Source organism: Loxodonta africana, chromosome 13 (assembly GCF_030014295.1).
Source record: "Loxodonta africana isolate mLoxAfr1 chromosome 13, mLoxAfr1.hap2, whole genome shotgun sequence".
NCBI classification, from domain to species: Eukaryota; Metazoa; Chordata; class Mammalia; order Proboscidea; family Elephantidae; genus Loxodonta; species Loxodonta africana.
In genome coordinates, this window is record NC_087354.1 from 72,564,252 (window position 1) to 72,589,183 (window position 24,932).

A 24,932-nucleotide genomic window follows, 5' to 3' on the forward strand; every position below is an offset into this window, starting at 1 on the left:
AACCTAATTTTGGCTTTACGGCTATGCCACAAACATTTCTTAGTAAAAATAAAGTTGCCAAGGTCTGAAAGGTAATCAGAAATACATTTTAAAGGGGAAATTACATTTTCATTTAAGAATAGGAAATTATGCAGTGCCTTGTAAAATCTACGCTAGGTAATAGGAAACAGAGGTATCTCACACACACAAAACATGCGTGCGTGCACAACAGAGTAGTAAGTCACAGAGACAAAGCAAGGAGAGTGATATATTGGTATTATATCCAGAAAACATAAAGGCTAAAGAAAATAATTCCACTCTCAATCTCACTGAATTTTGTAGCTTAATTCACCCTGGACCCTTTGAGGCAAAATACATTTATAGACGATGTTCCCTAAGGTTTTTTATCCTCTTCGAATGAGCTAATGATAGATGCAATTAAGTGGAAATTGTTTTTGAATCTCAATGAACTTCAATAATCTAACTAGCTGGTAAGGGAATCATAAGCTTAAAAAAAAAAAAAAAAAAAAAAGCTGCCTTGCATGTAAGCAGAGGAAACTCAGCAAGAAATTCAAACTAAATCTGCCAGATTTTACCGATGCCAATCCCACCCAACAGTGGCCCACCATCCCACCATAAGAAAATTTCATAAAAATGAAACCCCCCTCTTCATCTCCTCACCCTAGGGTCGATTTTCTTGAAGTTAGGATCCTCTTCATCTACCTCAAAATAGAGCTCAAAGGACGTGACAGAAAGAGTGCCCTTTACCACAACAGAGGGGGCCACAATCTGAGCTGGCGTGCTCAAGCTTACAGGACCTGCCAAAAGAAAAAGACAAGCCACACAAGTTGGAGTGACAGTTCTCAAAAATCAAATAGATTGGATCAGAGACTATGTAATTTTTTAATTCACACCTCTAGTACCAACTTGTTTACCAACTCCTTCTACACTTACATATCTGATCCATCCCGAATCTTCTGCTGAAAAGTCAGGATTCTCATATTAGATTTATAACATATGGTTAAAGATCACAGTAAACTAGGATGCAATTATTTTACAGGGAGTCTGCAAAGCTTTGGTGTTCGCCTCTCGGTAAGAAAGGTGGCTCTGCCTAAATAAGTCTAACCACATTCCATTTAAAAAACAAGCCTCAGGCTATCAAACAACATGGAACAACATCCAGGAGCAGGAAACCTCCACAGGCTCCCAAGGCCAAAGGTTAGCTTAGAGTTTGGCTGAGGCATGACTACAAAAAGATCACTGGCTTATTGGTGACGTGGGAAATGTTAGGCCATATTCTCTGATACAAAGATCTTGTGCCAGGCTGACACAAAACCTCTTCCATAGTAACTTCACCTCATGAAAGACTGGTAAAAATACTTCTTTTCTAAGCCTTCTTTTCTACTGTTAAATATTGTTCAATGCTTACAAATCTAATATTAGTGTAGTTCAGGGACTCTGGGAGTAAACAGCTGGAGGGTGGGTTTCCAAGTGAATGAATTTTTATTAGAATAATCAAATCTCCACAGGGCTTATCAAAGAGACAAATCAGACTGCTACGGAAAACAATAGATTCACTAAAGATAGAACGGCATAAAGTATATTAGATATAAATCTAAAACAAGGACTGAGAGTAATAATTTTATAACATATATTAATGTAGAGATACAGTAAGAATTTGAAACCCCATGCCAATTCCTCACTATACAAACCCTACAGGGGAAGAAAACAGCAAAAGAGAAGATTGGCACTTAGAGTTCTGAATTAATATAGTGCCTATAAACAAGGTACACCTATTCAGGTAATCAATGGGTGAATACGTGTCTCAAAATTCAGATGAATTGACATTTCCATCAATTGTTAGAAGGGGGATGGTCCTTAATCTCACATCAATCTTAATGTGTGCCAGTAGGACAATAGAAGGGATGGTCTGTGGAGATCAGAGCAGGTTCTGCCCTCTATTCCCAACGTACGAATACATTGTGTTTGCAGATGGGCAGCAGATAGCTACAGAACAGTCATGATTTCCCAAAGCTCATCCCTATAAATGGATGAAATAAGCAGCTATGTGTTCTTTTGCTGTCTCCCTTTGCCCTCTGTACATTAGCATGTAATCCTGAGAAGAAATAACATTTTTTCAATCACTCTGAGACATTCAATTACAGGGTAAGCAGACAGTGGCAGAAGCTGGGGCAGCCTAGGCCCTACAGAAGACCCCTGACAATTTCCACTTCATTTCTAACCCACACCACTTTATTAGTGTGGATTACTTCTTAATCCTATTGCCATTGTCAAGATTATATAATTAAACTCCCCTTTCACCTCTATTACTGTATGAATGTATTACCAGTAGCAAGAAGAGGCAAAATAGAGGAGGAAATGGATAAATGGACATGAAGGAAAAGACTAGAGAACAGCAGTATCCACCTTACCCTCCACTACCACCAGAAATCCTTTAACAATATGCTCCAGTTAATTTTATTTTACTTTACAGAGACATTTCCAGTCATCAGAGAAGATACCATCTTCTGTTTTTATATGGTATCACAGGTTGCAAATGTATAGCCAAATAAAAGATTCCTAACACTTTTTCTCTCAAATTAAAATTATTAAAATGGAATATTATATAATTTTTCACCAATAGAAATTACTGTAGAATCTTTCAGACTTTTCTCCTTGAGGGACAGAGCAATTGGCATTGGGGAAAAAAAAAAAAAAAACACAAAAAACCACTGAATGAATGACTAAAATTTCAGGCTAAATAAGAGAATTTTTCCCATAAGAGAAGTAAAACTGAAAATCTGCAGAGGGCAAATCAAAATTCCAACATCACATAAAATACGCAAATTCTGTGAAGAGCCACAGCACTCTTGGAATTGATTTTTTGAGAGAGCTAAACGCGCATGCGGCACGTTCACCAAGGCTTACATACCAAGGCAAACAGTACATCTGCCTCTGAGCCTTATTTACAAAACAACTGGCAGAATTTTCACTTCTAGCCCGTTTTATATGACTTGGTAACCCCGTGTGGGATGTGTAAGCAATTATGTTTTGCTGTTGCTGCTTTTTAAATTTTTCCTTTTTCAGTGAAAAGTAATCATAAAACAAAAACAATAAAATGAGGAGGGTAAGGCAACAATACAAAAAAAAAAAAAAAATCCGTTGCCGTCGAGTGGAGTCGATTCTGACTCATACCATCGAAAAGTAATGGGGACACAGTGTTGAAGGTGAGGGGGGAAATGTCTGGTAGGACAAAAAACAATCTTTAATTAATGCAATTGTGGGTGTAAGTCTGGTAGTCCTAGCGGTCACCGCTGAAAAAATAAGTAATTAGATGCTTATTGGCCCAGAGCTGGCTGAAGTATCTGCACAAGCGTGCATTTACCGGTAAGATTCTCTAAATCTTTCTCATCCACGGATGACAGAGCGTCGTCGTCCCCTTCCAGGAGGATCTCGTTTTCTGAGTTCTGATTTCCTAAAGCCTGACTCTTGATGGACTGTTTTCCTTTAGCAAGGATATCTTCATCCGCAGCTGAAATGAAAAGGAAACAAAGCTGTCCATCAGCTCTGGTAAGAGCGCTCCGGCAGAGGGCAGGGGCTGAAGGAAGGGTAGTGGTAAAGGTGATCAATCATTTATGCACAGAGACTCGTCCACGGAGGGAAAGTGACTGGGATGGCGTACAGGCTCGCTCTGACAAACTCGATTCCCCAAGCCTAGTCTAATGTTACCCTGAACAAGCACCCTAATCCCATTAAATCTGACCCCTCACCGCTCACCGAACCATTTATTTACTTATAGTTACGGCAAGAAGAGGTTCAAAACCAGCACTTTTTGGGAAATCAGTAAATGAAATCAAAACCTAGTTTTTGAAACAATGCTCATCTAACACTGAAAAATAAGGAGGACTACTGATTCATTTCTGCAAATCGTATTATACTGAGGAACATTTTCAAAGGGCTGGGGAGTGGCTAGGGAGGAGAATCCAGAGGTAAGATGGGTCAAAGCTGAAGAGGTTCACAGCCAATGAGGATTTAAGCCCAGATACCGAAGCCGTGTCTGACACTAATAAAGCCACAGCGACTCAGAAGCTGCGTTCCCTTCCCCTTTATTCCATCCTCCCTCCTTCCTTCACATCGCCCTCCCCAACATTCACCATCCCACCCCCACCCCCCTTGGCCCTTATACAAATATCCGTTAGTAAGGCAGTGTGGAAGCTGGAGGCTCAAACACTACCTCCTCCAAGTGTTTAAACTAAAGGGCTAAGGCACCCCGGGGGTAAACATAACAGAAAGCCCAGGATGAGAGGCGTCTGGGCAAAGGGCCTCGGTCGGCCTGAGCCAGAGCAGCCTGGGGAGAGCAGCAGCACCAGGCTCTCAGGCTCTGTGCCCAGGCGGGGGTTGCGACACAGAGGAGAGAAAGAACACCAGGTCTGGGGCTCCAGAGACGCTCTGCGGAGCACCTACGGCCACTAATGTGACCAGAGAGGGGAGCAGAGGGGCAGATGAAAGAAGAAAACAATGAAACTCTAAATTCTGACTTCCAGGACTCACATCCCTGCAGGGTGATGGGATTTGAGCTGCTTTCTCCTTAAGAAAAGCGTAAATGCTGATATGAATTTCTGGATTGTGATTTTTTTAAAGCTTGGGGGTGTGTGTGTGTGTGTCCTTTCCAAACGTTATTTTTTAAAAGGGAAAGTTTAGAATCTTCTTTACACCACTGACATTCCTGGTTTCCAGCTAGGACAATCCCAGAGGTAAAGCACCTGATCCACCCAGGCAGCAGCTATTGATATGGAAATCGGACAGCTAGGATTTTTGCTCCACTGCAGTTTCGGCCTAGGCGTAACGCCCAGACCCCAGAAAGGCGAGAGCAGTCGGTCTGCAGTAACGTTACTAGTACTCATCTATACAATTTATTCTAAATAGTTAAACTGAATGCGCTCTCTGGTTGACTTGGCAAAATCAAAGATTGTTGGCATTTAACAGGTATGGTGTGGATAATGTTAAATGTAAAAATTTATTTTTATCATATTTAGTGTGAATTTACCATGTAAACCACTTATGGCACTACTTAAGGAACATAGGCACTTTCTATTAAACAAGACAGGTGTTCTATATTTAGCTTAGAATAACCTCTATAAATAAGTAAAATCTTATTTAATTCCTGCATACAACATAGTGCTGCACACATTTAAAAGGCTCAGTAAATATTTTAAGAAGATTAAAGTATCTAATGAAAATCTTATTTTTCAAAAAAGCTATAAAATATATAATTAACCACTAATTTTTAGGAAAATAGCAGTATAACTTTTTATGTCATTATTTATATTTCAAGTATTTATATTTTCTTACTCTGAAATCAGAAGCACTGACCTTAGCCCAAACAATACACTTTCCAATTTACTATCAACTTTAACCCATTGCTGTCCAGTTGATTCCAACTCACAGTGACCCTACAGGACAGAGCAGAACTGCCCCAATAGGGTTTCCAAAGCTGTAAATCTTTACAGAAGCCAACTGCCACATCTTTCTCCCATGGGGCAGCTGGTAGGTTCGAACCGCCAACCATTCAGTTAGTAGCCCAGCACTTTATCACTGCACCAACAGTGCTCACTGCACCACCAGGGCTCCTCCTATCAACTTTACTACACATAAACGCTTGCTGAGAAATACAAAAGAAAGTACCATCTTCTAAATTTTTCTATAAAGTAAATTATAATAAACGATCAATTGCCAGTTAGATTTTAGAGTGAAATCAGTATGATACATGGTTTTCATTTTCTGGATTTAAATTCCTTCTTCAAAGAAGAAATAATAATAACAATAGTAATAAGGGCTCACCTTATATAGATAGCACTTACCATGTGCCAAGAAGTGTTCAAAGTATGTACATAGTTTAACTCATTTAATTTTCATCAACCTTGTATTAATTCCTGATTTTCAGAAGAGTAAACAGGCTCATAGAAGTTACATAACTTGCCCAACGTAATACAACTAGTAAGAAATGGAACCAGTATAAATCCAGGCATAATGGTGCTAGAATTTTGGCTCTTCACAACTCTGCTGAGAACAGATACTATGCAGTGAACATACTAGCTCTCTGATGTAAGTGAAGGGAAAAAAATGAAAATAAACATTACATATGTGTGTGTATACGTATATGTATGTATATATAATTTACTAGTTTGCTGATTATGTTTTCCATAGCGCATTTTAAAAAGTTAAATCAGAATAATAATAAACATGTAAAGAATAAAAAAAATTTCCAAACCTAAAATTGATAAGTATATGCCAAACGCATTAGAAACAACTAACTTCGACACCTTGCACTTCACTTTCTCTGATTATTGCCACACGTGCTGAAGTACCACAAGCTTATTTAGGAAAAGAAAAAAAAAAGGCCTTTAATCTGCAAACATTTACCAAAAAAGAGAATACCCAGTGGCAACACACAATGATTTAAAACACCTCAGTAAATATTCATTCATTTACATGACCACCTAAGTATAATTTTTATTTAAGTGATGCCTTCCAAATAGAATTTTTAAAATTTTAAATATATTCTCATTATGCTGACTCATATTAAACTACAATAACTTTTGAATTAAATAAAGTTTTATGAAAAAAAAATTTTTTAAGTACTTTAGGTGTCCTGTGCATACAAACACCCACTTTAATTTATTTATTTACTTGTTTTTACAAGCTAAGATTCTGGAATTGTTCAACCTCAACAGAAAAACCTCTTGTCATGGAAAATATGCAGCTTACTGATATTTAGAATGGTTTTCCTGTAATTAACTCCCCCTTGAGGATTGTAAGTTAGCAGCAGTAAAATTACCAACAGTACTCTAATACACACCACATGCGCTGGGGTTCAATTCTCAGTGGTCTAATAGCTTTCTGCTAAAGAATTTTTTTTTTTTTTCCCTCAAAATTAGAACAAAACTGTCCCAAGCATAAAATAAAAGATAACTATCATGTTTATACGTGCTGGGAAAAGTATATTTTTAACTTCCGTTTGCCTTATACTCACTCAATCAACTACTATAAACAAGTATCAACTATTTTGATACCTTCTTTTTTTTTTTTTGTGAGTATATTCTACAATAGTCTAAAAGTTTAATGGATGAAGTCAGAACATACTTTGGTTCAATTTTAAAGCCTGATTCAGAAATTTTCTGGCTAATAAAATTGCTACTAAAAATGGTAACTGTTTAAATTTTTTATATTATTGTTAAACAGATTGCCTTCATCTAACATCATTGCCCCCCAGTTTAATATTTATCCTAACTTAATAATTAAACTTCAATTGTTATGATAATCATAGAAACTCATCAGAAATGCTTTCCTTGAAACATGACTTTTAATTGACTGAGGCCAGGAGCAATGAGAGGGCCCAGAAGGAGGCTGCCCCCCCGCCCCGCCCCCCGAACGTGCGGCTGAAGTTCTCTGGCCCTGACGTAGAGCTAGCTCTGCGCATGAGCTGGTTTATCTAACCAACGCAGGCTGGTAAGAACAATTAAAACAGAAACAGAAAACCTGTTCCACCTATGATATACAAATCCCCTTTCTAATAGTCCATGTTACATCAAAAAAAAAATTGTATACATTAAAAATTAGAATGTTTTTAAGGTTACTATTAGAATAACAAAGTGACCTCAAATGCTCATGAAATAAATACAGGTATTCATTTAGTGTGATGTGAAGCACACACCATAACTGTATTCTACCCAGGACATATAAAGAACATCTTATAATCAATTCTTGCGCTGATCTAATTAATTCCCTTTTTTTTTTACGGTTATGCTATCTCCACAAAGTTCCAAGTTAAGAAAACATGCTCGAGAAAGGTTAGTGAAACTACCCAGGATGATTAGGGGAACAAGTGCTTCTCCTATTGATCATGGGTTTCCCAAAAGTTTTAGATAGAGAACCTGGTATATATTGATGACTAAAACATTAGCATTTGGAATTACTGAGGTTATGGGCACATGGCATCATTTAGTATCTTTACACGGTCTGTCATCCTTAGAAAACCAGAAGAGTTACTCATATTAGTCCACAGGCTTACAAGATACTTTTAAATAATGTTAAATCCTCTTCATGTATTTCCATTTGGCATATACATTCTGTAGAAAATAAAAATGTCTTGAATGCAATAGAATGCTACTGCTAAACTGTTTTAGTACTGGAATTAAAACCAATCTTTCCACCATTTAAAACATATTTTCTGCAGCTTTAATGTGAATATAAAATTCCCATTATATTTAACAATGAATTTTAGAAGACAGCATAGCACAGTGGTAGGAGAATATGACTAGTAGTCAGTCAGCCTGGGCTTTAGTCCTACATCTACGATGAATTATGCACAGCTTCTGGTCCTCAGTCTCCTTATCTGTAAAGAATAAAGTTGGACTAGACTCTAGCCTGAGGTTCCTTCCAGATCTAAAATGCTCTGACAATAAATAACTGACAAACTGGGCTCTATGCATTAGGAGAATGTTAGGAATCGTCACAACTAAATTCTAATAACTTTTGAAACTATAAAATGGAAAGAAATGCTCTCAGGAATTAAATAACCACCTTTGCTTGCTGCTGCTAATTTCCATAAAGAATACTTAAGCATAAGAGGGAAGTATTAATTTTAATTTTAAAATATGACTCGGTTCTGCAAAGTTAAAGAAATCTCCCATTACAACATGACTTTTATAAATAACCACTTTGGAGGGTCTCTTTTTGAAAAATTACCTAAAGCTCTTTTCCCCAAGCAAGTTAATGTGAACTTCGGAAGGGCAATTAAATTGTCAGAATTAAAAAATTTGTTTTTAACTAGAAGGTAGCCAGAAGTAGAGTCATGGGGCTGGTATTGATCGCCTGAACAGAGAACATCACTCTTCAGGTATTTACTCTGCCACCTTTACACCAGAGGCTTTCCTTCAAATCAAATCAATCTATAAAAAAGATGGCTCTTGCTACTAAAATACATAACTAATCTCCAACTGCACTTCTATTTAGATGTCTTCCTTTGATAATGATAATATAGTTTATGATGTTCCGAAAGTTTGCATTTTTAAAATGCCCTGTCTCCTTAGATAAATCAATTATAAATAAAAGTGAGACGAAGTGGTAAAACAATATAAAACTGGCACACTCTCCTGAGTAATATCTATTTTAAATATTTGAATTCAACAATGAAATATAGTATCTACCTACGTTAAATTCTGCAATTTCGACTACTTTTTGATCATATTATTTTGTTGTACATACATGATTCTAAGTTTATTCTGATTAGCTTTCTTAATGTTCAAAAAAGTATTTAAAGAGGAAATTTAAAAATTATCAGAGAATTAGAATTGAATATTTCAACTACAAAATACTTCATTTAAGAAAACATTTAAAAACTAAGCTTTTTGCTTATAGAATATATTACCATAAATCATGCTGACATCAAACAGTACCACAGTACAATCTATGTGTTGAGTTCTGAAATTATCTAATATTTCCTTACTTTTTTCAAATAAAATATTTACAAATATTTTTCAAATAAAATATATTTGTGTGTATACAAATATATATAAATTAAAGCATGTCTTTTTTCAAAAAATGTTACATTAAAGATGACATATTTCCTTAATAGTAAGACTTCGAAGCATCTCCTACATATTTGGTTAGTTTTTTAAAAAATACATTTCAGATATAAGTTGTTTTTAATTTTTATAATTTGTTTAAATATTACTCATTGTAAGATTAGTGTAAAAATTATCAAATATGAAATCACATAGAAATGTTTGTTTCTCTCACTCTCTCGATTTAAAAATGCATAATAAACATAGATAACTAATATATTAACTCCTCAGCTACTGTTGGGACTAATTAGGCTGAAATCTGCTTCTATATAGGATTTTAAAAGTCTTAAAATACAGTAAGTAATGCTAATAAATATCTTTTTTATCCAACACCAATCCAGACTCTTAACATTAAAAAACTGACACAATATTTTAAAAGGTAACATTCAACAATAATAAAATTATAATCTGTTCATTATGAAGACTCCCACAATTCCCCAAAATGATTAAATTTGCTGGTTTTGATAAGGATGTATTTTGAGAAGTTATATTAAATTTACACCACAAATTTTAAATTCAGTTACTAACGTTATCTCCCACATAAAGGATTAACAGTTTGCCTATGTGTGATTTTAGAACACCAGTCCTCCCTTTTCAGATATAAAAGGAAAAATGTTTATAAAAATATATTTTTATAGACCTCAGAAAAAAACAAAGTTGCTGTTAAATGATAATTTAGAAAATAAAGTTTAATTATTAAATTTCAAATTTTAAGTACACATGGTAACATCCATTTGGCTTAAAAGGATACAAATGCAAGACTGACTTTTTAAGGTTAAGGATCATTAACCAAAAAGAAAACAAGTGAAGAAAAAAATACATAACTCTGAAATCTATACTACAGCGGCATCACGCAGAATGAATTCGAAGCCTAAAAGCAAAAGTGGCCTAATTAATTCTACATCTTATTTCTCCTTCTCCACCTCCTGTAGCTGAAGATGTAGGGCCCTGGGACTATTATTGCTTTCAGATCACTTTGTTATTGACTATTCTCTGTATGGTCATTTATTTTAAAGGACTGATGTCACATTTGGTGTTATATCTGATGACATATTGTGGACATTTTCTCCCAGAAATGGCTCTTTAAGGCTGAGTGCAAGAGGTTAAGCTGCCTGACTGAGGCCAAACCTAAGATTACAGATTTTAATCTAAATTCTTAATATCCTCATTAAATGTGTTTAACATTTATTTTGTATACTGTATATTATAATTTAACTGTAAACTCCTGCATATTTAAACTAATATCCAGAAAAAAGGGAAATGAAAACTATTTCCTACCTTATTAAAAAATAACCAATTTATACTCTATAAAATCCAAATAATTTTCAAATTGGGAGGGCCTTTCCCCCCCTTAATCAGTATATATATCTTAATTGGCTTTCAAAAATCATAAAATAATAAATGAAAGTCCACGATCAAAGAAAGTACACTAGCAAATCCAAAGGACTAATCAGTGGACCTATTCAGTTTTTCCCGTTTGCTTATCAGACTTCTACGAAAAGCGCATCATAGTGGTATGCATTATATCAAAAAAGGAAAAACGTTTTGTTGAGGTCTGATAATAAGATGATGCAGAACAGGAACATATGAAAATAATGTCCATTCTCTTTTTCTGAGAGTCATCTATCACAACCATCTACAAATCAAGGCTGAGGAAGTGTCTAGGCACGTGGACATTTATTACCATCTCTCCCACTTCATAATCTCATGCTAAAATACCATGGTGGGGGAAAACCAGACACACATGACAGAACCTAGAAACCTATTTGGTTTGTAAATGCTGTCTTTCTGATATTCACAGATAAGGTAGTCTTCCTAGGATAATCTTCTCAAAGCTGAATTTGTCACTTAAAAGGAGAAATATTTTTTCCTCCTACTCTGAAACAAAGGGTCTGTGGTAAGTTTGGCACGTGTGACATAAAAAATAAATAAATACACTTTACACCATAAGATTACGGACCCTACACTAACTATACAAAATTTCACTCCTCTTTCTGGGATGAATAACCATGAAATACAGTGTTGGGCATTTTACAGTGCCTTGTAATAAGTTCTGCTCTTCATGACATCGCACTGTACCTGCTGCTATTGGCAAGGAGTGGTTTATACACTGACCATGCTCCACGGCTGTTTTTAGTGTCGCTTCAGGATGTGTCGATCCTAGAGGGTTACGCACAAATCGTCGCCGGCGCCGCAAGTCATCTTCCCAGTAGTCAAGGCGCCAGAACTCACGAGGACGACTACAATGAAACAGAGAAGCCACATATGTTAGCAATTATCAAACAGCGTGGTAGCACTGATTTTCTGCATAAAGCTCTCCTTGTTTGCACTGCCTTTTTTTCCCTTCCCCTTCCTCTTAATTCTCCCTCCACTTCACACTCCCCGTTTTTGCAATCTTTAACTTAGGTATGTCCTTGAAAATAACAATATCACCTTCTAGTCTAAGGAACTCCTTTCCCTTTTTCTTGGAAGGTGAAATGAGCACTAAATACATCATTTTGAAATGAATTGCTGACAGTGTGATCAGTTTCCCCACACTCTAGTGGCATGTGCTCTGATTTCAGCCTCATTTCAGCCTCAGCAGGGCACCTTTCTCTGTGGCTGCATTTATAAACCAGAATAGGGAAAAGGCTATTATAAATATGGTATAGCATTACCTATATTAATCAAAGTCTGTCCCCCTTCATTTTTCTTCCTAATTTGTGCCTTTTTGCACAAGGTCAGTAAATCATACCATGAATTCTTGGTCCAGAAAGTGTTAACTTTAATGAATATCTCAGTTACATGGTTATGTATGTGATAATAAAATATTACTCTGTTTAGATGTGCAGGAATTTAATTAAAATAATCTCTTAAAATATTCATTACATTTAGCCCCTGAGGCTTAGAACAACACAAGAAAATGCATTTCTTTTCCATTTACTGTTTTTAAATAAACCATTCCTGTAGAGTGAAATAGCAATCTATTTTCAAGCAAATCAGATTGGATTTCTGTTTTATGTAGTCTGTTTTTATATTTAATTAAAAACTACATGCTATATGATGTGCAATAATTGCTATGCTATATCGAAAGCATACTTTTGGAAATGTATTTTTAAAAAAAGGGTTCACTCAATTTAAATTCTACTATATTTTCCCCAATTACATAGATCTTTCATGTGGCAATATATAAATGTCAACTTTTTCTCCTGTTGGCTAATCATCATCTAGCATGCTAGAAAATATTTTACAGGGAAAATACTAGTATGAAGATTTTTTTCAATTACAGTAAGGAAAAAATCTCTATAGAATATTTTTTATTCACTAAAAAATACACATGAAAACCCGTAAGTTTCAATAATGAAATAAAAATTTTATTCATAATCAAAACTTCTACAGGAACGACTAATACAAAATAAAATCTTGTATTTCATGAGCTAATAAAATTGTGTACCTGTCAGCTCTGACAAATTAATATTTTTGACCAAGTGACAGTTCCAAAATATACAAGTAAAAGTTACTCTTATTTTGATGTTTTAAAGATATCTTTAAAGACTCAAAATCAATTTGTAAATAAGTACTTTTGCTAATTAAAAAACGTCTCGGGTTAATAAAAGCATAGGCAACAAATAACATATTATTCAAAGAAAATTTTTAAAAAAGCCATAGAAACCCAATGCTCTTTTCTGAGAGTGTTGGAGAGAAAATAAGAACATCAAAGATTTCCTTTGTTGATGTTGATCACACACGAGGAGGAGGAGATATAATATAATCAAAATGGAAGAATAGTGTAAGAGCTGTAGTTCTCAAAAAGAAAAATTAAAAGGCTCTTTTATGCTATTTTTCATTATTTTATTGTCTAGATTTTAAATAAACACCAATACTAAGGTACCATATAAAAATAAATTAAAAATACCCACAGTATACACATACAGGCCAAAGACAACAGTCATTTGAGCTCATGAAAATTCTCTTTAGGTGATTGTTCCAGAGACGAAAAGGCGGTACACAGATGGCTATGTGTATGGCTTTGATAGTCGTGGAGCTTGGATAGGCACTTTATCATTCTGCCTACCTACATTTATCTGTTAAAATTATTATCAAATATCAGCCAGGATGCAGTCGTGAATCACAGGCTGCTCCTCGTCTTCAGGGGAATGATACAATGAAGGTCTATTCATCAGTGCAGCAATCGGCACAAGTAATTAGTTCCCTAGACTGAGATCTCCTACAAAGCCTATTTCAGTCAGCACCACAAACATATGACGATGTAAAGCTAATGAAAGCTGCTAAAATTTGTTAACCTTTTCTGCCATCAATCCTTCTAATAGTCTATGCTTTAGTATTATGCAAAGGTGGTAAATTATTAATTTGTCATTCATCCATCCTTCTGCATTTTGAGTCAAATTAAATGATGTCATTCTTCTTGATAACAATTAAAATTATAAGAGATGTTAAACTGCTATGATAAAATTATTACTAAATTAGGTAAGAACAGATTCCAGTATAAGCACAACAGTGAAGTCAAACTCAATGGCTATTAAAGCACATGCCCAATTATTTTCTCATGCAATAAGAAAACTAGAGGAGTTACAAAATCAGTCACAAATTATCAAGTAACAAAAAAACAGTATTTCTAAGAGTAATGACTAAAATTTGGAGGATGTAAAACTTAACACTTATTTTCATACTCTTTGACACTAACAACAACAACAACAAAATTGGTCAAAATGGTGACATATGGCTGACAGAGAAACACCAATTCACCAGGAAATGATCATTTGTTCACATAGTGAAGAACACTTTAAGACAAATTTTCACTTACCCCAACTATGCATTTCTGTCTTCTACTATAAACATTCTACCAAAAATAAAAAAATACTTAGGACACAACCCAAATAAAGAACTGTATATCTCAGCATGACTATTTTTACAATATCCTTAAGCTGTATCACGTAGAGACTATCTTCTCAACACAAGTCTATCTCCTATTATAATGATTTAATATAGTCAGAAGGAAAAGCAAAACTCACTTATTTCAGATCTCAGATCTAGAATAGATTATAAAAATCTATTTATAGACAGGCCAACAATTTCAATACAATTTTTTGAGAGTCTATCTAAATCACTGCTCCAGGTGTATAAATCACTCCTCTAGGTGACATAGGATACAAAGCCCTCAAGGAGCTTACTAATAATCAAAGAGTTATTGCTCTCATTTGAAAAAATAGCATTTATCGTCCCATTTCTGGTCTTGAGTGTAATGCACATTCTTTGGGGAAAAAGTCACATTTAGATCAGGGTAATTACCAGCAGGTTTTAAAATAATTTACATAGTAACAGATCAGGACCTAAAAATCTAATGTTTCACCCCCCTAACCCCACTCCCCTCCAACAACATGTATTTCCAATAAAGCACTACTACCAAAAAAATGAGACACACTTTGTTATTTTAAAACAGTACTGTAAAGGGGCACGCGTTAAGCTTTGATCATCAACTTACTGCAAGTTTTGATCATCCACTTAAAGATTTTACTCTTGTTTAGGAGTCATTGCTCCCTTCTTCCCAAAAATACAGGGTTGCTGTGAGTCAGGATCCACTCGACAGCAACGGGGTTCCCACAAAGCCCCTTCTAGGGGCAGGAGAATAAGAAATTGTCAAATTTCTTGATCCAACTCTTCCCATAAGGCTATTAATTAACTAAAAAGGTTATTTGTTCGTTTTTTTAGTTATCATTGCTGTATGGTCAGAAAGGTTGAAAAGACTTCAAGTATTCAGAAACAAATTGTTGACCAAATACAAGTATGGATAAGTTGGGAAATCATTCATTCTTTTTTTTTTTGGAAAACACTTATTCTGAGACTTTAGAAACACATATCCCTCATCACTATATACCTATACCTCTATATATATCTATAAAAAAAAAAAATTTTTTTTTTTTATATATATCTATATCTACCCAAAAACTTATATTAAAACTTTCACGAACTACATCCCTATTGCTTTCCACTAATTAATGAAAACTAAGATCCAAAAACGAATCAAACTAAGGCTGTGAGCCTAGATTCTATAAGATCTGGAAATGTTTACTATTTACTGCAAAAGACAGTAAGCCTTCTCTACAAAGGTGCTGTACGTAGGTCCCCTCTTAGGGCACTGTCTTCAAGTACCAAGATCTTTGACTTAATAGGGATACAGAGGTCTTTGAAAAGTTGTAGATGGCAATTAATGTTCTGACTTTACCTCCTTTTTTTTTTTTAATTCTATTACCTAATTTCAAAGCCTGAGACTAAAATTACTACGGAGGCCTAACTTTTTCTAAGTATAAGCATAAGTCATCTGATTATACTCAACCCCAAAACTCACTGCTGTTGAGTTGATTCCAACCCGTAACGATCCTATAGGACAGAGAACTGCCCAGTAGAGTTTTCAGGGAGCCGCTGGTGGGTTCGAACTGCTGGCCTTTTGGTTAGCAGTCTAATTCTTAACCACTGCACCACCAGGGCTCCCATCTGATTATATTTCTAGTTTTTTGTTGTTGTTGTTTTTAACTGATTTTTTAAAACATTTAACTGTGTTTTGGGTGAAGGTTTACACAGTAAATTATTTTCCCATTCAACAATTCATACACAAATTCTTCTGTGACACTTGTTGCTATCCTGGCAAATTGGCAGCACTCCCCATTTCCACCCCACCTTCCCCATTTCCATCCTTCCAGATTCCCTGCCCCTCCTTGCTTTCTCATCTTTGCTTTTTGGCAAATGTTGCCTGTTTGATCTCCCATACTTGATTGTTCTCAGGAACACATTCCTCACAGGTGTTATTGTTTATTTTATAGGCCAATCTATTATTTGGTTAAAAGGACCTCAGGGAGGGGCTTCAGTTCCAGGTTAGAAGAGAACCTGGAACCTCAGAGGTTCCTCCATTCTCTATCAGACCAGTAAGTCTTTTTTTTTTAACGAATTTGGGTTTTGTTCTACATTTTTCACCCATTCTAACCCAAAACCCAGAAACCCAGTGCCCTCAAGTCGATTCCGACTCCTAGTGACCTTATAGTACCAGGACCTTCTATTGTGCCCCTGATCAGGACAGTAGGTAGTAGTAGCTGGGCACCACCTAGTTCTTTTGAAACCAGGCTAGAGGAGGCTGTGGTTCATGTGAACCATTAGTACTGTTGGACTAACTGCTCCCTTGAGTGTTTGGCTTGCTTCACTCTCCTTTGCTCCAGACGGGAAAAGACCAATAGATTTCTTTCAGATGGCCACTGGCAAGCTTTAAAGACCCCAGACACTACTTACCAAACTAAGATGTGGAACCTTATCTTTATGAACTCTGCTATGCTAATTGACTTAGATATACCCCAAGACTAAGGCCCTTAGCCTTCAAGTCTAGTAACTCAGTCCCACAAGGTGTTTGGATATATCTAAGAAGTTTCCATAATTGCCCTCTTTGTGTTCTATTATATAGATGAATACATATATATCTACTTTTTAATAAAACTTCATTTTTATGTGTTTGTATAAACAAACCTTTAACATGACTACAATCTATAATAAAGAATATAAAACAATACCATTTTAACATATAGAACATATATTTTCTGTTCTACAAGAACAGAATAGATTTTTGAAACCTCACAAATATAATTCAAGCATCAATAGACAGGTTATTTATTCTCCTTCCTAGGCCCATTGTGGTTAGTGATTTCATTAGTGAAAAACCAATGAATAAGAATGTACCTAATGAAAATTATTTGGAGGTGGTAGAAGTATTAAAACAGAGAACCAGTAAATAAAATATAATCCACATTTTTCCTTTAATAGTTGAATGGCTCAACTATCTGATTATTATTTTTCACATGTAAATTACAAGAGCTTTTAAAAGTTTAGTTTCCTCAAAGAAAATGTGGCAAGCCAATTAGCCTATTAACATAGTATGAATGGATGAATATTCAGATAGAATCCTCAAATATTTTCTAATAATAATTATTGACTGTTTACCTTGTGTCATCTGCCGAGAGTACATATTAAGATATTTTCCCTGATCTCATGAAGACAGGTATGAAATTTAAAAGAATTCAAAAGAGTATGTGTGAAAGAGCAAGACTATTGTTGGGTGCCATCAAGTCCATTCCAACTCATAGTGATCCCACGTGACAGAGCAGAAGTGCCCCCAAAGGCTTTTCTTGGCCCTAGTTTTTACCAGAGCAGATTGTCAGGACTTTCTCCCTCAGAGCTTCTCAGTGGGCTCAAATTGCCATCCTTTCAGTTAGCAGCCAAGCACTTAACTGTTGCACCACCAAGCCTCCACCAGGCTCTATCACACAGCTATTAAACTGCACATCTCCAGGGATACCTTTCACATCAAAATGGGTATGAACGGTGCTCCCTGAACTTGCACAGCACTCATTCTGCACTGCTCGATGCCACAGCCCTAGTGCTACGGGAACACCCTATCTTTTTCCCTCCCTACACAATGCTTAGGCCCCTTTCTTTCTATCCCAAAGTTAAATCTAAACTTGTGGGTAGAGAATAGGATAAGGTCCTTCAGAAGACTACCAAAAGCAGTCACATAGTCAGTTTTTCCCTGCTGTATAAAGGAAAAGGTGGTCAGACCAGGAAGAAGTAAGGTTGTCAAAAAGCAGGCAAAATTCAAAGAGCAGAATAAAAAGATCAAGTAAAAAAGAGAAACATTAATATTTCACTGAAGTCATTAGGTTCAAATTGCTTTACAAAGGTAGATTGCTTTCTGGATACTGTGCTGTTAAAGTAGAACAGTTTCCAGAACAATACTTATTGCTGAAATCAGTGGTAGCTATGTCATTATCCCAATTATTCTACAATCTAAATGTGTTGACACCTGGTATCAAATTAGTAAGACATGCATGATCATTATCAAGGCTGGTTTTAATGTCATTCTAATGCAGGTAGGTTCTACATTGATAAAAGAATGTGAGTATACTAAGAAAAACTGTCACGAGGCAATCATATTAGAAAAATTTCCCATTTTCCATCTTAACCACTTTCCTGTGACAATACCTGATAAATCTTGACGACCTTAACAGAAGTCAGTAATAAATTCTTCTGGCTAGAGAAAAGTTTTAAATCCTAGAAAATATTTGCACTTCATATTTTGTTTTTAAATTTTTATGTTATGTGTTTTTCTAACTCCTATATCTAGCTAGCTTCTGTTTCCATAGTTTTAGATTAGAAATTTATGCTAGACATTAGCTACGACTTAAATGAATGGTAAATCCTAAAAGGTAGTAAACGTTTTCAGTGCACTGTCAGCTAGAAGATAAAAATGCTTAAGTTCTAGAAAGGTTTCACTTTCTACATAAATCCTGGTGAAATAACACTCAGATACTATAGGGTATCATACAATATAAGAGAATGCTTTATCTCACAAACTGAAATCTATCGTGCCTTCACACAGATAGATGGAAAGAATATTAACTAAAACCTCTGTTTACCAAGTTTCAACTCTAAATCAAGTGCGGAGATCTATGCTTCACACTGTCTTAATGAAAAGGGGGGAAAAAAGTTCAATTGTCTGGATTGCAGCAGAGAAAACATTTTTTAAAGTAGAATTCTTTATCAAATGCTTAAAAATATATATATTTAATATAGTAAATAAATACAAATTATATTAAATAAATATTTAATATAAGTTACATAAAATCATATTATAGTAAGTAAATATTATATTAAACACATTTAATATAAAATTATATTTTATGTAATTATGATTTTCTGTACTATTCAATGTATTTCTCTGTTTGCTGTTTAGGGTCATCTGGACACCCAGCTTTAGTTAATTTAGTTAATTATTATTTAAGACATTTTACAGAAAAATATAATTTTGCAAACAAGTTAACGATTTAAGAAATGAGCCCAAGCTTTTCCTGGCCGCTGTTAGTCTCTGTTCACTTAGCGTTTTTACCAGGGAGTAAGCAAAATTATGAGAAAATAAAAATCTAGTGTTAATTGAAATACCCGTTAAAACTAACAAAAGACAACTAGGAAAAAAACAAAACATTAAAATAAATGATGTTATTGGATACTAAAGGCGTTAAAACTCACCTCAGTAGCTGTACTATTTAGACAAATCTAACAAATTTTCCCCCCAAAAATCTAATTAAAAAACACTAAACATTTGTTGAGTGTCAACTATGTACCAGAGCTTGGTACAGAAAAATAAATTACACGGGCCTTAAAAAAAAAAAAAAAAATTTTTTTTTAACCCTAAAAACTTTTTATCGTACAGTGGGATAAGGGACTTCCTAAATATTAAAAATAATATACCTTTAAAACAGCTAATTAGGCTACTACATGCCAGACGCTGTGATTTTTTATATACATTATCACCAAGCCGCACAACAACTCCGCCATGATTAAATATTGCCATTCCCATTTTAAGGATGAGGGAACTGAGGCTTAACCACGGTAGTGAATAACAAAAGGCTAATTACTTCAAAGCCTTTTAGGTTTTCACTACATAGCACAACTTGTTGGGTACTATTAGATAGAGAGGATAGCTAGATAGACAGACAGACATATATATATAAAGATACAGGTACAGATATATGAAGCCCTGGTGGTGCAGTGGTTAAGAGCTAGGGCTGCTAACCAAAAGGTCAGCAGTTCAAATTCACCAGCCACTCTTTGGAAACCCTATGGGGCAGACCTACTCTGTCCTATAGGGTTGCTAAGAGTCAGAATCGACTCAATGGTGACAGGTTTGTTTTTATATATAGATATAGGTATTATACTATTATAAATAGATATGACCAAAGTACTAATTAACACTGCCTGGAAGGTTTGAAGATTTCATTAATGTTTCGATGAGGATCTATCCTGTAAGTTCCACGAGGACAAGGGTTTATGCCTATCTAAATTTGCTGATCAAACACCATAACATGAACAAAGCAGGAACTTAATTAAAAAAAAAAAAAATCAGTTAAAAAATGAACAAATGACTTTTAAACACAAACTGATATGCAGGAACTTGCTGGACAAAAGGAACAGGCGTTACAAGCAAAAGAAACAGCATGGGCAGAAGAATGGAGCCGTCAAAGAGAATCTTCCATCTGAAGACATTCAGGTAAGAAAGTACACGGCAAGGCAGCTTCTGTGTGGCAAAAACTAGGGTAGAAACAGGTTTAAAACCAGGTTACTCACCAACCTGGAATCAGACCAAAAGAAGGCAGGTTAAGGAAACTGAGTAGGCTGGTGCGAATGTCTGGGATGGGTAAGGATGATACATCAAAATGATTTTTATGGACCTCATTAGATTAAAAAAAACCATTGCCGTCGAGTCAATTCTGACTCATAGCGACCATACAGGACAGAGTAGAACTGCCCCACAAGGTTTCCAAGGAATGACTCGTGGATTCAAACTGCCGCCTTTTGGTTAGCAGCCATAGCACGTAACCACTATGTTACCGGGGTTTATTAAATAATATAGGCTTTATTAAAAACTGATTAATTAAGAAACCAAATTTACCGTGCTACCCAAACAACTTATATTGATAATAATTAATAATAAATTACACTTGACATTCAAAATACTCTTCTAAGATATTTATATTCTACTTCAGTGCTGGTCAATTCAAAATAAGGGTATTTAGCATTACCAACTCCTTAATCAATATATATAATCCCTTTATTGAATGCCCGTTGTAAGTTTTCAATTTATACTGAACCATGTGTAAAATGAAAGAATGGAAGCTTTTACTATACTAAAAGACTTTCTTCAGTCTTCAGGTGATAGGTTTACTGGCCACAAGACGATGACAGGGATCAGGAGCTTTTATAAATTACTACAGGGCGAGACAACGTACACGCAGAGAGCGATCTGAAGCCTCAGGAAGACAGGGCCTCACTCTTCTTCTGAGAAATATATTCTGTTAAATGACTCGAAGGGGGATGAGAACTAGAATTTACTGGTTGTTTTTAATGTACCAGATGCTCTACTAAGTATTTTATATGTGATCTCACTTAATCCTCAAAAATAACACCATAAAATAGAAATTATAGTTCCCACATAACAGACGAAGAATTGAGGAAGAGAAGGCAAGTTATTCTGCTACTAAAACGCAGGGCTAGACCCACCATGTAGGGCTTTCCATTACCCAAATCTTTCCATGCTACTCTGGCTAAGATGTTCATATTGGGCTCATTAACACATTCTTTATGACAGCTTATTGTATTGTTATAAGTTTAATAAAGTGAAAGACTTGAATAAGATAGGAAGATCCCACAATTTTATACATTACATGAAAAACTATTAGTGCACATTCCAGTAAAGAGCAATTATAAAATTCATAGTTTTTCCCAGTATTAGCATTTCCCAAAATGGAAATGGAGCCCTGGTGATTCAATGGTTAAGCGTTCAGCTGCTAACCAAAAGGTCGGCAGTCCAAATCCACTAACTGCTCCTTGGAAACCCTATGGGGCAGTTCTACTCTGTGCTATAGGGTCTCTATGAGTCGAGGCTATTAGATGAGGAGGAGGGAGTTATAAGACTGTTGCTTTATTTTTTTGAACATTTTATTGTGCTTTAGGTGAATGTTTACACAGCAAGTTAGTTTTCCATTCCATAATTCATACACAAATTGTTCCGTGACATTGGTTGCTATCCCTTCAAAGTATCAGAACTCTCCCAATTTCCACCCTGGGTCCCCAGTTTCCATTCATCCAGTTTCCCTGTCCTTCCTTACCTTCTCATCATTGCTTTTAGGCAAATGCTGCCCTTTTGGTCTTTTTAGTGGATTTTGCTAAGGAACACATTCCGCACTGGTGTTACTGTTTATTTTATAGGCCAGTCTACTATTTGACTGAAAGGTAACTTCCGGAGTAACTGCAGCTCCATGTTAGAAGGTTGTCTTAGGGCAAAAATCTCAGGGGTTTCTCCAGTCTCTATCCGCCTGGTCTCTTTTATGAATCTGAGTTTTGTTCTACATTTTTCGCCCATTCTAACTGGAACCCTCTACTGTGACCCTGGTCAGAGCAGTCTGTAGTGGTAGTCGGGCACCATCTAGTTCTTCTGGTCTCATGTCAGAGGAGGCTGTGGTTTATGACTCATTAGTTCTTTGGACTAACTGCTTTTTTGAGTCTTCAGTTTTCCTTATTCTCCCTTGCTCCAGATGGGAAGAGACCAGTAATCATATAGATGGCCACTTGTAAACTTTTATGACCCCAGACACTACTTACCAAACTAGGATGTAGAACATTATCTTTATGAACTATGTTATGCCAATTGACCTAGACGTCCCCCGAGATTAGGGTACTTAGGCTTCAAGTAGCTCGGTCCTGCAAGCTATTTGATTACATCTAAGAAGTTTCAACAACTGTGCCCCCTTGTGCTCTATTATATATATGAATATACACGCAGCCCTTACAGGTATGTATGTAGAAATATCCACAACCATACCTATATATGCACGCAGGTATACTTCCATATGTCCTCCCACACACATTCAGCATGCATATCTACCCATGTATCTACTCACAAATTACTGTTTATTACTATTGTTGCAGAATTGTATATGTTATAGTATTTACCTTAGTTGCCCTTTATTCTTGCATCCCTCTCAGTTTCTTACACTGCCTCAGTCATGTCGTGCTGACTTCCTCCACATGGTACATTGCCTTCCCTTTCACCAGAATTAGTGCACGCCTACTATCTAGTTAGTGTTCCCCCACCGCCCCCCACCGTCATCCCTGGTAACCATTAAAGAATGTTTCTTTCTGTGTGTAAGCCTATTTTTGTCTAGTTATTCCCCCTCCCTCTCTCTGCCATCCCTGGTAAGCACTAAAGAATATTTCTTTCTGTGTGAAAGCCTATTCTTATGATTTTATAATAGTGGTTTCATACAATATTTGTCCTTTTGTGATTGACTTATTTCACTTAGCATAATGTCCTCTAGGAAACCCTGGTGGTGTAGTGGTTAAGTTCTATGGCCGCTAACCAAAAGATCAGCAGTTCAAATCCACCAGGTGCTCCTTGGAAACTCTATGGGGCAGTTCTACTCTGTCTTATATGGTCACTACGAGTCGGAATCAATTCAACGGCAACGGGTTTGGTTTGGTTGGTTTTTAATGTCCTCTAGGTCCGTCTATGCTGTGAGATGTTTCTTGGATTCATCATTGTTCTTTATCATCGTGTAGTATTCCGTTGTATGTATGTACCACAATTTATCCACTCATCAGCTGATGGACACTTAGGCTGTTTCCATCTTTTTACTACTGTGAATAATGCTGCAATGAACATGAGTGTGCATATGTCTATTCATGTCACAGATCTTATTTCTCTAGCATATATACCTAGAAGTGGGATTGCTAGATTGTATGGTGTTTCTATTTCTAGCTTTTTAAGGAAGCGCTATACCATTCTCAAATTTACTCGATGGCACTGGGTTTATACCATTCTCCATAGTGGTTGTACCATTTTACATTCCTACCAGCAGTGCGTAAGAGTTCCAATCTACTTACATCCTCATCAGCATTTGTTGTTTTCTGCTTTTTTTTTTTTTTTGATCATTGCCATTCTTGCTGAGGTGAAATGATAGGTATCTCTTGTAGTTTTGATTTGCATCTCACTTTTTTTTTTTTAATGGCTAATGATCGCAAGCATCTTTTCATGTGTTTGTTAGATACCTGAAGATCTTCTTTGGTGAAGTACCTGTTTATGTACCTTGCTCATTTTAATTGGATTGTTTGTCTTTCTGTCGTTGAGGTGTTGAAGTTTTTTGTATAGAGATTAGACCCTTGTTAGATACATCACTGTCAAAAATTTTTTTCCCAGTCTGTAGGTTCTCTTTTTAATGTTTTGTTGAAGTCTTTTGATAAGTGGTACCAGTTATCTAGTTTAACTTCTGTGCTTTATGCATTTTTAGTTATGCTTGATAGTCTATTTATTCAAAAAATTAGGGCTCCTAGGCATGTCCCTATGTTTTCTTCCATGAGCTTTATTGTTTTAGGTTTAATCTTTAGATCTTTGATCCATTTTGAGTTCTGCTGCTTTTTAATGGATAGCCTGGAAGCCATTAATAGTCACTGAATGTTTCTAGTACCTCCCCCATCACTTCCTCCAAATTTATAAGACCTACATAGTTTAACAGAACATACATGTAGCAAATTTATACCCAAGAATGACTCTTCTGGCATTTAGAACCTCCATTTCTCTCAAACTCAGGCCTTATACCACATCTCTTTTGTTGTTGTTGTTGTTGTTGTTCTAAAGACAGCTCATAAGTAAAAGAGAGAGAAGGAAAAGCAAAAAAATACCAGCCTTCTTAGTATGACACTTTTATCTTTAAATAAATAATTTAAAGCTTAAATGCA

General features: G+C 35.7%; 1 protein-coding gene across 5 annotated transcripts in view; it reads right to left on the reverse strand.

Annotated features, from left to right (window-relative positions):
* Positions 1–24,932, reverse strand: part of LRBA (LPS responsive beige-like anchor protein) — a 766,566-nt gene that overhangs the window by 330,858 nt on the left and 410,776 nt on the right. For 3 of the 5 annotated variants that reach the window (XM_064267558.1, XM_064267556.1, XM_064267559.1), the window contains 3 exons: positions 11,685–11,845; positions 3,365–3,511; positions 661–797 (listed from right to left, as the gene is read on the reverse strand). In XM_064267558.1, the coding sequence (XP_064123628.1) occupies positions 661–797; positions 3,365–3,511; positions 11,685–11,845 (445 nt within the window). The remainder of the gene's footprint in view (positions 1–660; positions 798–3,364; positions 3,512–11,684; positions 11,846–24,932) is intronic. The other 2 variants (XM_010597205.3, XM_064267557.1) reach the window with 1 other exon arrangement.